This window comes from Piliocolobus tephrosceles, chromosome 5, assembly GCF_002776525.5.
Source record: "Piliocolobus tephrosceles isolate RC106 chromosome 5, ASM277652v3, whole genome shotgun sequence".
NCBI classification, from domain to species: domain Eukaryota; kingdom Metazoa; phylum Chordata; class Mammalia; order Primates; family Cercopithecidae; genus Piliocolobus; species Piliocolobus tephrosceles.
The window spans coordinates 125833205-125847610 of record NC_045438.1 but is presented as its reverse complement, the minus strand read 5'-3'; the positions used below and the strand labels follow the sequence as shown (position 1 = coordinate 125847610).

At 50.5% G+C, this 14406-nt stretch overlaps 2 protein-coding genes across 2 annotated transcripts in view; one reads left to right on the top strand and one right to left on the bottom strand.

Annotated features, from left to right (window-relative positions):
• Window positions 1-271: 271 nt before the first annotated feature.
• Window positions 272-14406, bottom strand: part of MEA1 (male-enhanced antigen 1) — a 37350-nt gene continuing 23215 nt past the window's right edge. The window contains exon 5 of the mRNA XM_023212847.1: window positions 272-781. Within this exon, the coding sequence (XP_023068615.1) occupies window positions 691-781 (91 nt within the window). The 3' untranslated portion in view covers window positions 272-690. The remainder of the gene's footprint in view (window positions 782-14406) is intronic.
• Window positions 7164-14406, top strand: part of PPP2R5D (protein phosphatase 2 regulatory subunit B'delta) — a 28819-nt gene continuing 21576 nt past the window's right edge. The window contains exons 1-2 of the mRNA XM_023212844.3: window positions 7164-7363; window positions 13167-13244. Coding sequence (XP_023068612.1) covers window positions 7337-7363; window positions 13167-13244 — 105 coding nt within the window. The 5' untranslated portion in view covers window positions 7164-7336. The remainder of the gene's footprint in view (window positions 7364-13166; window positions 13245-14406) is intronic.

Below are 14406 nucleotides of genomic sequence, written 5' to 3'. Positions count from 1 at the left end.
GGGCCTACTCTATCACCCAGGTTGGAGTGCAGTGGCACGATCACTGTTCATTGCAGCCTCCACCGTCCCAGGCTCAAGTGATCTCCCACCTCAGCCTCCCCAGTAGCTGTAGCTGGGACCACAGGCACACACCACCATGTCCAGTTAATTTTTTTTTCTCTTTTTTCTTTTTTGAGACGGAGTTTTGGTCTTGTTGCCAAACTTGTTTGGTCTTGTTGCCCAGGCCAGAGTGCAATGGCACAATTTCAGCTCACTGCAATCTCAGTTTCCCAGGTTCAAAGAATCTCCTGCCCCAGCCTCCCAAGTAGCTGAGATTACAGGTGTGTGCCACCACCTGTAATTTTGTATTTTGTGTGCCAGCTAATTTTGTATTTTCAGTAGAGATGGGGTTTCACCATGTTTGTCAGGCTGGTCTCGAACTCCTGGCTTCAAGTGAGCTACCTGCTTAGGTCTCCCAAAGTGTTGGGATTACAGGCATGAGCCACTGCGCCTCGACTAATTTTTTATTTTTTGTAGAGACAGTTTCTGTGTGTTGCCCAGGCTGGTCTCGAACTCCTGGTCTGAGGAGATCCTCAGGCCTCAGCCTCCCAAAGTGCTGGGATTACAAGCATAAGCCATCATGTCCCACTACATTTCCAATAATTAACAATTATTTTCACTTACAATAAACGAATTGGATGGTGGCAATTTTCATTTTCTAGAACTTACATTCTCTTTCAGCTGCTGCTCAGCTTTATCTCTCCTTTCTTCTTGAGGCAGTCTTCTATTTTGTACATTATACCTGAAAATTTGAAAGCCAAATATATGAAAGCTATTAGATTTGCATAAGGGGCTGGGTGAAGTGGCTCATGGCTGTAATCCCAGCACTTTGGGAGGCCAAGGTGGGTGGACTGCTTGAGGCCAGGAGTTTGAGACCAGCCTGTCCAACATGGTGAAACCTCATCTCCACTAAAAGTACAAAAATTAGCTGGGCGTGGTGGTGTGTGCCTGTAGTCCCAGCTACTTGGGAGGCTGAGGCAGGAGAATGGTGTGAACCCAGGAGGCAGAGCTTGCAGTGAGCTGAGATCACACCACTGCACTCCAGCCTGGGCGACAGAGTGAGACTCCATCTCAAAAAAAAAATTTTTTTTTTAGAGTGCAGTGGTACGATCTTGGCTCACTGCAACCTCTTGCCCCCGGGTTCACGCTGTTCTCCTGCCTCAGCCTCCTGAGTAGCTGGGACTACAGGTGCCTGCCACCACGCCCGGCTAATTTTTTGTATTTTTAGTAAAGACAGGGTTTCATCGTGTTAGCCAGGATGGTCTCAATCTCCTGACCTTGTGATCTGCCCGCCTTGGCCTCCCAAAGTGCTGGGATTATAGGCATGAGCCACTGTGCCTGGTCAATATAACAAACATTTCTAACAGCATAGGTATCCACCCCCTGCAGTTCCCATTAAATGTTTTAACCAAATTCATTTCCTCTTGCCTAGAGACCATCAAGCTTCAGCTGATCATGCAACAGAGGTTCCAGCCAGTTCCAGGTGAAGACACCACCCCTGGCCATCAAAAAGCTACTCTGCCTCCACTAGACAGAGCAGGGTGAGAGTTCCATGATCCCCAATAGGTAGGGACCGTCCCCAAAGCCAGCATGAAGCAGTTACAGAAAAAAGACCATGTGTCCCTCTGCCTCCCATAAAGATTTATGGAGATCACATCTCAGGGGGCAGATGAGGCAGGAAAATAGCGTCTGGAGGCAGGGAACATAAGACCAATTCACACTTCAGCTGTAACAGGAAATATCCTCTCCCTAGGGCATACATCGTTAATAACTTTGTAATTGTAACTTTACTTCATCCTCTTCATTTACATAGGGCGTTCCCCAAGTAGAGGGTATTTGAACTCACAAAAATTCTGTAACAGGGCCTTTGAGCCCCTATGCTCATGCTCACTCCCATACTGTGGAGTACTTTCATTCTCTTTTTTTTTTTTTTTAGATGGAGTCTCGCTCTGTCGCCTAGGCTGGAGTGCAGTGGCGTGATCTCATCTCACTGCAGCCTCCACTGCCTCCTGTGTTCACGCCATTCTCCTGCCTCAGCCTCCCGAGTAGCTGGGACTACAGATGCCTGTCACCGCGCCTGGCAAATTTTTTGTATTTTTAGTAGAGACAGGGTTTCACTGTGTTAGCCAGGATGGTCTCAATCTCCTGACCTCGTGATCCGCCCGCCTCGGCCTCCCGAAGTGCTGGGATTACAGGCATGAGCCACTGCACCCAGCAGAAATGTACATGTTTTAAGGTCTGTCTTCCTTCCTTCCTTCCCTCCCTCCCTCCCTCCTTCTTTCCTTCCTTCCTTTCTTCCTTCTTTTTCTCTCTCTCTCTCCTTCCTTCCTTCCTTCCTTCCTTTCTTCCTTCCTCCCTTCCTCCCTTCCTTCTTTCACTCAAGCAATCCTCCTGCCTCAGCCTCCCAAGTAGCTGGGACTACAAGCTTGCACCACTGCTCCTGGCTCTGTTCTAAGGTATTTGTATCCCCAGAGAGGCAAGAAAAAAAAAAAATATATATATATATGTATATATATCTATCTATTTGTAAATATATCTATATTTATATATGTTTTGAGTCCATGGTGGAGTGCAGTGGTGCGATCTCGGCTCACTGCAACCTCCGTCTCCCAGGTTCAAGAGAGTCTCCTGCCTCAGCCTCCCGAGTAGCTGGGATTACAGGCGCCTGCCACTACACCCGGCTAATTTTTCATATTTTTAGTGGAGACAGGGTTTCACCATGTTAGCCAGGATGGTCTCGATCTCCTGACCTCATGATCCACCCGCCTCAGCCTCCCAAAGTGCTGGGATTACAGGCATGAGCCACCTTGCCCAGCCAAGAAAATGTTTTTTAAGTGCTTAATTATAGTTCCTGGAGGTACCTCCAGTCCTAAACATGAAATTGTTCAGCCTCACATCTACAAAATAGCATGCAAGAGGTTGGGCGTGGTGGCTCAAACCTGTAATGCTAGCACTTTGGGAGGCCGAGGTGGGCAGAACACAAGGTCAAGAGATTGAGACCATCCTGGCCAACATGGTGAAACCCCATCCCTACTGAAAACAGAAAAATTAGCTGGGTGTGGTGGCACGTGCCTGTAGTCCCAGCTACTCAGGAGGCTGAGGCAGGAGAATTGCTTGGACCTGGGAGGCAGAGGTTGCAGTGAGCCGAGATTGTGCCACTGTACTCCAGCCTGGCAACAGAGCAAGACTCCATCTAAAAAAAATAAATAATAAAAATAAATAAATAAAATAGCATGCAGGAATGTACTAACCAGGAACCATGGTTTGTGTCTATAATCCCAGCTATTGGAAGGCTGAGGCAGAGGAGGATCACTTGAACCCAAGAATTCGGGGCTATGATTGTGCCTCTGCACTTCAAGTGGGTGACAGAGCAAGACCTTGTCTCTTAAAAGATATAACATTAAAAGAAAAATAAACTAAATAAAGAATGTTCTAGGTACCTAGATTCACATGGATGAAAGCTCCCATTTTGTAGTGCTACTATATGTGGCTTGGTCCCCTACCTCCCAGAGGAACCAAGGGCTGGATAAATGGTGCATGGGCCTAAAGAGGATATGCCTGCTTTACACAGTAGCAGGCAAGCTCTAGGCCTCAGGACTATCATGCTCCTTGAGGCCTTGGAGATGGATAAAAACATCCGTTATCGGCCGGGCGCGGTGGCTCAAGCCTGTAATCCCAGCACTTGGGAGGCCGAGACAGGCGGATCACAAGGTCAGGAGATGGAGACCATCCTGGCTAACACGGTGAAACCCCGTCTCTACTAAAAAATACAAAAAACTAGCCGGGCGAGGTGGTGGGCGCCTGTAGTCCCAGCTACTCAGGAGGCTGAGGCAGGAGAATGGCGTAAACCCGGGAGGCGGAGCTTGCAGTGAGCTGAGATCCGGCCACTGCACTCCAGCCTGGGCGACAGAGCGAAACTCCGTCTCAAAAAAAAAAAAAAAAACCATCCGTTATCTTGCCTGGATCAGCACTCATACAGACACAAATACCTGTCCACAAATAAATGTCTTTTCCTCCCAAGCTTTTCTCCCAGCAGATAACAGCTGGCATGTAGTCCACTGTGTGTTACCCTGAAATCGTCATTAGTCACCAAGCCAAATACTATTTCTGTAAGATTGCCAGGACCCTACATTTGCCATCTTCACTTCCTCGCCTCTTGATGCTCACTCTTCCACTCACTAAAAACGTTCTTCTACTCTCTGAAAAAATCACCCATAATCTTCTAATTGCAGAATCAAGGTGATGCTGTTCCATCTTTCTTTGACATTACTGACCAATTGTCTTTTATTTCCTTTGCCATTATGACACCAGTTTTCCTCCTACAACTCTGACCACTTCCAGAAATCATCCTCAACTCCTCCCTTTCTGTTACCATCCCCCCTGCACAATCCAATGAATCACCATATCCTGTTGATTCTACACATTTTCATGCTCCATCCTCTCTTCTCCATCCCCATGGCCACTGTCTTGTAACACTGCTCTCCTGGGTAAGGGACACAGGTTTTTTTTTTTTTAGATGGAGTCTTGCTCTGTCGCCCAGGCTGGAATGCAATGGTACAATCTCGGCTCACTGCAAAATCCACCTCCTGGGTTCATTCGATTATCCTGCCTCAGTCTCCCGAGTAGCTGGGATTACAGGCACCCACCATCATGCCCGGCTAATTTTTGTATTTTTGTAGAGACGGGGTTTTGCCATGTTGGCCAGGCTGGTCCTGAACTCCTGACCTCAGATGATCCGCCCGCCTCAGTCTCCCAAAGTGCTGGGATTACAGGCATGAGCCACCGCGCATGGTCTTTTTTTTTTTTTTTTTTTTTTTTAAGACTATTATATTTTATTTTATATAGAATTTTAAAAATTTGTTTTTTTGTACATGAATAAATTCTTTCGTGGTGATTTATGAGATTTTGATGCAGCCACCTCCCAAGCAGTGTACACTGTACCCAATGTGTAGTATTTTTTTTTGAGATGGAGTTTTATTCTTGTCATCCAGGCTGGAGTGCAACGGCATGATCTTGGCTCACTGCAACCTCTGCCTTCCGGATTCAAGTGATTCTCCTGCCTCAGCCTCCCAAGTAGCTGAGATTACAGGGATTTGCCACCACACCCAGCTAATTTGTATTTTTAGTAGAGATGGGGTTTCGCCATGTTGGTCAGGCTGGTCTTGAACTCCTGGCCTCATGTGATCTGCCTGTCTCAGCCTCCCAAAGTTCTGGGATTACAGGCGTGAGCCATCGCACCTGGCCCCAGTGTGTAGTCTTTTATCCCTCATTCCCCTCTGCCATCTTTTCCCTCTGAGTCCGCAAAGTCCATTGTATCATTTTTTTTTTTGAGACGGAGTCTCGCTGTGTGCCCAGGCTGGAGTGCAGTGGAACGATCTCCACTCACTGCAAGCTCCGCCTCCCAGGTTCACACCATTCTCCTGCCTCAGCCTCCCGTATAGCTGGGATAACAGGCGCCCGCCACCACGCCCGGCTAATTTTTGTATTTTTAGTAGAGACGGGGTTTCACCATGTTAGCCAGGGTGGTCTCGATCTCCTGACCTTGTGATCCGCCCGTCTTGGCCTCCCAAAGTGCTGGGATTACAGGCGTGAGCCACCGCGCCCGGCCCATTGTATTATTCTTATGCCATTGCATCACAAGTTTATTCTTCTCTTTTGTTTTTGGAGATGGAGTCTCGTTCTGTCGCCAGGATGGAGTGCAGTGGCACGATCTCGGCTCACTGCAACCTCCACCCACTGGGTTCAAGCGATTCTCCTGCCTCAGCCTCCCGCGTAGCTGGGACTACAGGCGCGCACCACCATGCCAGCTAATTTTTGTATTTTTCTTAGAGACGAGGTTTCACCATGCTGGCTGGGATGGCCTCGATTTCTTGACCTCGTGATCTGCCCATCTTGGCCTCCCAACGTGCTGGGATTACAGGCGTGAGCCACCGCACCCTGGGGTTTCACTACGTTGGTCAGGCTGGTCTCAAACTCCTGACCTCGTGATCTGCCCACCTCGGCCTCCCAAAGTGCTGGGATTACAGGTGTGAGCCACCGCACTTGGCCACGGGCTTATTCTTTTTGTCGTCATTGTTGTTGTTTTGAGACAGTCTTCCTCTGTCGCCCAGGCTGGAGTGCAGTGGTGTGATCTCGGCTCACTGCAACCTCTGTCTCCCGGGTTCAAGTGATTCTCCTGCTTCAGCCTCCCGAGTAGCTGGGATTACAGGCGTGCACCACCACACCCAGCTAATTTTTGTATTTTTAATAGAGACGGAGTTTCGCCACTTTGGCCAGGCTGGTCTCCAACCTCTGACCTCAGGTGATCCACCTGCCTCAGCCTCTCAAAGTGTTGGGATTACAGGCGTGAGACACCGTGCCTGCCTGGCTTACATTCTCTCTTAATCCTTTGTTTATACACGTCTGTGATCCACCAGACTGCGAACTCTTTGTGGGCATAAACTGAGTCTTATCCATTAGAACACTGACTTGAGCAGGGTGGCAAGTAAGGGATGGATTTCCTGAGACACTCAACAATGAAGTTGCTTTTCCACTGTGTTCCCAACTGCTCAAATCTAGCTGTTCCCCAATCCCAGTACACTTGCAGTAGGAACGGGGACCCTCTTCCTAACGTTACACCAAGCCAGGGATTCTCATCTCATTTCGACCAGATCCTAGCCCTGCCAGGCTTCCCCTTTGCTCCTCTGCAACTCCTGTCTAGGGAGGCGGGTGTCTTGGAAGGTCCTTGGGAGCTCCCTCCATCAATTTTGCATCCGCAATTAGCATTACTTTACCCCAGTGAAGAAAGGTGCCCTCCGTATTAGGGCTTCCTTCCTCCAATTCCGACTATACAGGGTAGCATAGTGGGCAAAGTGTGAGAGCCCCTTTAGAAGGAAAGAGCAGGGTTGCAAGCGCCGCGAAGAATGGCCGAGGCCGACGCACAGCAGACGCTGGAGTGCAGCAGTCCTAGCCAAGCTGGGTTTCCCTTATCCCCGCCTCTTTCGCTAAGCTCGACCCACTTTAGGGCGGGACCACTCACTTCAGCCAATTCTGGAAGCCGAACCCTGGCGGTTTGTACTATTTCTTTCCAATAAGAAAAAAAGGAAGCAGCTTGGCTCCAATGACCAATCCGAGGAGGCGGCGCCTGGTTGTCAGGCAGTTTTGTAGGAGTTCGGGCCAATTGGAGGCGCAGGCACAGCTCGACCCGGGCGCTGCGCGCAGGCGGTGGCGAAGAGACGCCGAGCGGGCCGAGTGCGGCCGAGCAAAGCCGGAGCCGGAGCGGGGCCGCAGGAGACGGGCCGGGTCCGGACGGGCCGAGATGCCCTATAAACTGAAAAAGGAGAAGGTGAGCGTGGCCCTTTTTCCCGCACCACCGCCTTGGAGCCTGCGCGGAGCTCTGGGAGGGGCCGGAGCCAGGCCCGGGACAGCCCCAGACTGACCCTCCCGTCCGGCCCCCGTAGGACTCCTGGGGCCAGCCCTACGCCCCCGCGACTGGCAGCACCCCCAGCTTGTGCCGCAGCTAGGACAGCTCCCCCACCTTGCCCGGAGAGACTCCCCCCACATACACCTCCCTCTCTTCTTCCCTTCTCTTACCCCCGGCCCAGGGTAACCTCCTTCTTCCAGATCAGCCCCATTCCCAGGTCACTGTCCTGCTTTTTCTGTCCCCCCATCACCCCTGGCCCCGATCCCCCATCGGTTTGGGCAGCCCCTCATCTGAAACTGCACCTTCCTCCAGAATTGCCCCCTCCCCCCGCCCTGAGCAGCCCCTTTCCTTTTCCTACCCGCCTGGGACAGCTGCCCCACAGTCCCCTACGGCCCCTTCTCTTTCCATGCCAAGCCCCTGACCTAGAACAGCGCTGCTTTCTCTCTCCTCCACCCAAATCTGGCCTAGGCCCCTCCCTCTAGTTCTTCCTTCACACACAAACTTGTAAGCAGGACTGAGCCCTTCTGTTGATGGAACCTTACAACGACGGTGCTGGAAGGGACCTCTGAGCGCATGCAGTGCAATCCCTGATGGTACAGATGAGGAGACTGAGGCCCCGACAGGGCAAGGGACTTGTCCAAGGTCACACAGCCTTCTGGAGGCCCAGCTGCAATATCAGGTCTCCTGACTTAAAGGCCTCTTTTGTATCAAAGCCCTCCTAACTGGCTCCCAGGTGCATCCTAGACCAGTTACCTTTCCAAATCTGAGTAGGCTCCACACCCTTATTCCTAATCCTAGGATAACCTTTGCATTTTTCCTTTTTTTTTTTTTTTCTTTTTGCACCGGTGCTGAATTTCTGCCTTTCCTGAGCTACACCATCTTCAAATTGGGAATTTGCCCTCACTGTCAGATTATTGTTTCGTCTTAGCCTGCAGGCCAGCCACCCCTGAACACCCATGTCTTTGTCATGATGTCCTGACACAGGCCATTTCTTTCTTTCTTTCTTTTTTTCTTTTTTGAGATGGAATTTCACTTTTGTTGCCCAGGCTGGAGTGCAATGGTGCGATCTCGGCTCACCACAACCTCTGCCTCCCAGCTTCGAGGGATTCTCCTGCCTCAGCCTCCCAAGTAGCTGGAATTACAGGCATGTGCCACCACACCTGGCTAATTTTGTATTTTTAGTAGAGATGGGGCTTCTCCATGTTGGTCAGGCTGGTCTTGAACTCCTGACCTCAGGGGATCTGCCCGCCTTGGCCTGCCAAAGTGCTGAGATTACAGGTGTGAACCCACAGGGCAGTTCTTAATGTTGCCTTCTTTCACCTTCTTCTACCTTGGTGCCGCCTTCCCCTGTTCCTCATCCGTGCCTTTTTCTACCCTCTGTTTCCTGCTGTTGCTGAGGTCTGACTCAGAGGTGTGGTTCCTTTGAGGTACAGACTCACACAAAGGATGCTAGGATACCAGTTCCAGCCTCCCCCAGCTTCTCCTCTCCTGGGGCTGGCCCTTTTTGGTGGGGGCTGGCTCTGGCCTGGTGTTCTGGCCACCTGCTTGATGACCCCAGAGGTGTATTGCTTTCATTTGCCCTCTGATTGGCTGGGTTACTGGGCTGCCATCTCTGACCTTTTCTTTTTTTTTTTTTTTTTGAGACAGAGTCTTGCTCTGTCGCCCGGGCTGGAGTGCAGTGGCCGGATCTCAGCTCACTGCAAGCTCCGCCTCCTGGGTTCACACCATTCTCCTGCTTCAGCCTCCGGAGTAGCTGGGACTACAGGCGCCCGCCACCTCGCCCGGCTAGTTTTTTGTATTTTTAGTAGAGACGGGGTTTCACCGTGTTAACCAGGATGGTCTCGATCTCCTGACCTCGTGATCCGCCCGTCTCAGCCTCCCAAAGTGCTGAGATTACAGGCTTGAGCCACCACGCCCGGCCTGACCTTTTCAATCATACTTTTTCTCCTGGGGTTGTTCTGTATTTGCCAGGCAGCTCTGATTCTGGGTTGTCCCCTTAACCTTTCGGGGCCTGAGGTTCTAAGTACAGGGTTGGTGATGGTGTACTACATGGTGAGCCTCCTGGGGGTAGTGAGCTGGACAGGGTTGTGTGCACCACCCAGGCCCTGTCCTTGGGGAGTGGGCATGTGGAGGTGGTTTGGGTAGCTCAGTTGTAGACAATGCACACAGAAATCAAGCACACCAGGGGCTAAGGGAAATGGAATTCGGGGAAAGCTGGTGAGGTCCCCACCCATTTGTAATTTTTAATCTGTTGGACTAGATACTGTCCCATCCCCAGAAAGCAATAGCCTACTAGACTGTGAAGAAGAAGACAAATTCCCAATGAGACTTGCTAGGACCATGGGTGTAAGCGTTTGGTTGGGAAAGGTGTTGGAAGGATTGGGGTGCATGGAGCCAGGCATAACTCTCACTTCCCTATAAGGTTTTTCTGCTCTTGATTTTCAGCTGCATTTGGCCTTCTTCAATGGTTGGCAGGCTCTGAGGGGGGTTGACAGTGTGACTGAGGTTTGCCTGGATGGCTGTGGGTGGAGGATCTTTAATGCTCTTCTGTGACCTGTCTCCTCTCTCCTGGCCATCTTTTACAGCTTCCTCTCTAAAGCCTTTCTGAGCCCTCAGTCAGGAGTGAACTCTCCTTTCTTTTCTGGATTTGCAGAGCACTTAGTAGGCCACGTACGGTCCTTTTGTGTTTGGCCTTGGATGGGAATTAATTGTGGACAAACCTTTTTTTCCTCCTTGAGATAATAACTAAGTTTCATTTTGTTTGGCAACTCCTTTTCACACAGTCAGTAGGTGCTTAGTGGATAGGTGCTAAGATTATCTCTTGGAGGGATTCGCATCTCTCCCCTTCCTTCATGTTCTCCTCTGGGACTTACCTCTTTTATTTTCCTGAGTAGGGTGCCCCTGCCCCCTCTGACTTTTTTCTTGTTCATCATAATAATAGTAACATTGACCAGCACTACGGTTTTCATGTGCCTTAACACTGTGCTGAGGGAAGAGGGTACTAATATTGTCATCATCTAATAGATGAGGAAACTCTCTCTGAGATGAGGCTCAGAGAGGCTAGTTAACTTGTCTGTGATTATATAGCTAGTAAGAGTTGGGCCCAAAACACAGGGCTAGGTCCAAACATGTTCGTGTTTTTTTTTTTTTTTTTTGAGATGGAGTCTAGCTCTGTCGCTCAGACTGGAGTGCAGTGGCGCGATCTCGGCTCACTGCAAGCTCCGCCTCCCGGGTTCACGCCATTCTCCTGCCTCAGCCCCCTGAGTAGCTAGGACTACAGGTGCCCGCCACCACGCCCGGCTAAGTTTTTGTATTTTTAGTAGAGTCAGGGTTTCACCATGTTAGTCAGTATGGTCTTGATCTCCTGACCTCGTGATCTGCCCGCCTTGGCCTCCCGAAGTGCTGGGATTACAGGCGTGAGCCACTGCACCCGGCCTATTTTTTTTTTTTTTTGAGACAGAGTCTCTGTTGCCCAGGCTGGAGGGCAGTGGCGCGGTCTTGGCTCACTGCAGCCTCCGCCTCCTGGGTTCAAGCAATTCTCTGCCTCAGCCTCCCAAGCAGCTGAGATTACAGGCATCCGCCACCATACCTGGCTAATTTTTTTTGTATTTTTAGTAGAGACGGGGTTTCGCCATCTTGGCCAGGGTGGTCTTGAACTCCTGACCTCGTGATCCACCCACCTCGGCCTCTCAAAGTGCTGGGATTACAGGCGTGAGCCACTGCGCCCGGCCCAAACATGTTCTTTTAACCTCTGTTCTACACAGCACTTGATGGCTGAGCTGGGCTGAAGTATGTGTGCTGCATCTGTTCTGCAGGAGCCAGGGAGCAAGGGTGGTGGGCCTGGTTCCTCCACGCCCACTCACACCCACACACTAAGGCAGCTGGATCTCTCTTAGGCGCATTCTTTGAAAGATATGTCTGAGGCATCATGCTGAGTGCTGTAGGGTGGGTGGAGGGGTACACAAAAGAATAAGCAGCTTATGATCTAATAGAGAGATCAGAGATGTATGAAGATGGGTCAGCTTTGTCCAAGGGGTTCATATCTGGGGTGTGTGCAGACACCTCAATGTTATGTCCTGCCTGCACCCTGCCCCCAGCCTATTTCTCTCCACCCCATGCTCTCAGCCACTGTCAAGGGTCAGTGTGGCCAGCTGGGTTAGTATACAGCAGGAGCGTGCTCAGCCCAGAGAAGGAACCCCTTCCCCCTACTGCATCAAGCTGCTCTACACCACACCTTTCTTCCTCCCCGCCTCCAAGAAGCCTTCCCCCTACTCCAGCCCACACAGAGCTCTCTTCTCCCTGAAATCCTTTTGCCCCCATAGTCACAATAACTTGATTTAACACTTCTCACTGAAGGGGCTTGGCTGCTATTGAATTGCACAATCTCAGAGCTGGAAGTGATTTCCAAGATCCTCCAGTCCTCATCAAAGGCTTGAATTTCTTTTGCAACATGCCTTACAGGAGGTCACCCAGCCCCTGCTTGAATGTTCTCAGGGGTTGGGGAGCTTTTGGCTTCACTAGGTGGCCAGTTTTAGTGCCATTGCTCCATGATAAAATTCTTGTTTGGAACTTCAGCCCGACTTGCAACTTCAGCCCTTTGCTCTCATGCCTCTGGTCCATATGGACAAGTTGCATCCAAGGCAGCCCTTCAGTTGTTTAAGATCCATCTTGCTTCTCCATCCCTCATGACTCCTCCCTTCCATTGTTAACTATCCCGGTTCCTGCAGCTGTTGGTCTTGGGATATGCCTTTGAATCCACTCCCATTATGGATCGCATTTCCCTCTAAGAAAAACTAGGATTTGTCATGGCCCCTCCCAAGCCTGATGCTCATGACTGAACCAGATCCTCCAGGATAGCCCTGTCAGTGCCAAGCAGTTTGCACAGGTCTGTTAACAGGATGGAAGGTCACGTGAGCTGCACATGGATGATTTGTGTTGAGCTTGCAGTCAGACCTAAATCCCCAAGTCTTTTTCACATTTTCCCCATCCTGTCCCTGTGCAGTTGCTTTTTTTGGCTCGAAGCATAGGAAGAGATGCTGGGCAGGCCAGGGCTCTGAGCCAGCTGCCAGGTTCCCAAAGGAGACTTCAGACTAGTGCTCACTCTTTGTAACAGTTCAGGTTTTACCCCCATCCCTGTCTCAGTGCTTGTCAACTAGGTGCTCTTGGCATTTTGGGTGGGACAGTTCTGTACCTGTTAGCATTCCTGGACCTTACTGATTAAATGCCGAGTAGCACCCTGTTGTCTGTGCGCTATTTGTGACATCCAAAAATTGCCTCCCAGTCTTTCCAGGTGGCTATGAGGGGAGAGTGGTAACTCCCTGCACTCCAGCATGAAAGCCTCCGGCACCCCTTTGACCATGTTAGCCATAAGCCAGTGAGCAACTGTTCCCTGATGCTTTTTCCTTAAGCCTCCTCACTCTGGTTCTGACCTGAGCAAAGGCCCTCCCAGACCCAACCTCTGCACCAGCCTGATGAGGTGAAAGATGAAGGAGCATTCTCATGCTGAATTAGTGTGTGTTTGGGGTAACTTCCTAACCAGATTCTAAATTCTTGGAGGGGCTGAATCTCCTTCTGTGTAGGTCCCTCCACCCACCCCAGCTTGGCACAAGTTAGGTTCTAATTGAAACTGGACAGAGGATATTTGCAACAAAGATCTAAGGGAGCCAGATAAGACCTCTCCCTTCCCCTGGCATCTGCTAACTCTACCTTCATCTTCTCCTTTCAGGAGCCCCCCAAGGTTGCCAAGTGCACAGCCAAACCTAGCAGCTCGGGCAAGGATGGTGGAGGCGAGAACACTGAGGAGGTAATTAATGTAGGCGTAGCCTTAGATGTAGGTGCCACCTGCAACTCCACGATGGCTAGCGGGGTAGGGGATCCCAGGGGGTGAGGCGGAAGGGAAGGCTTCCATATCCTGGGAGGAACCTGGACAGCCCATCCAGACTGCCCTCAGGCGGGATTTCCCTTTGGTTGGTATAGACCAAATACATTCTCTAGTTCTTCAGACTCCCCAGAGATTCCTATGAAAGTTGTTTCTCTGCTTACCAACTTGGAATGTTGAGAATTCCTTTTTCTCAGGGCAAAAAGCTGGAGGTTCTGGGATCCTGGGCAGAAGGGGAAAAGTCCACAGACACTTGATGGGGTAACAAGTGACTTCAGCATGACTCTGGGTGGGGCAGGAGATTGGGAGGGGCTGGTGTCCCTGAGTTGGGCCCAGCTGGGCCCACTGTCCTTGGTCCCAATTGAATGTGAGCATGACTAAAAGACAGTCCTGAGCAGAGGTCAGTGCAGCTTAGCAATCTCAGGCTATAAAGCAATAAACAGCAAGCCGAGAGAGCACCAGAAGAGGGAGAGACTTAAGGAAGTATACAGTATATCCATGAAAGTTCGCGAGCGTGCACAATGGGATGCTTTGGATGGTGAATGATTCTGTGAACATATACAGCGAGCATCCACCACATCCTACCTGGAAATTGGTGATCGGTGCTTTCTCTGCTTTCTCCCTCCTGCTCTAAACTGTTCAGAGGATGGAGGAGAACTGGAAACAGAGCTCTCTAGTTACGGACAGGTCTTACGATTTTTTGGGAGAAGAGATTGATGAGCATATGTTTGGGGTTAGTACTTCTGCTGATAGGTCACCTCTAGAGAGGCACAAGCAGTTTTCACACCTCATTTTAGGCCTCATTTAAGTAATCAGAAGCAGAGTAGATTTTCCCCATTTTATAGACATGGAAGTTGAGGACCACAGAAGAGGAATTATTCTTTCTTCTCCACTTATGTAGTATTCTACTTTTTTTTTTTTTTTTTTGAGACGGAGTCTTGCTGTGTCTCCTGGGCTGGAGTGCAGTGGCCGGATCTCAGCTCACTGCAAGCTCCGCCTCCCGGGTTTTACGCCATTCTCCTGCCTCAGCCTCCGGAGTAGCTGGGACTACAGGCGCCCGCCACCTCGCCCAGCTAGTTTTTTTTTT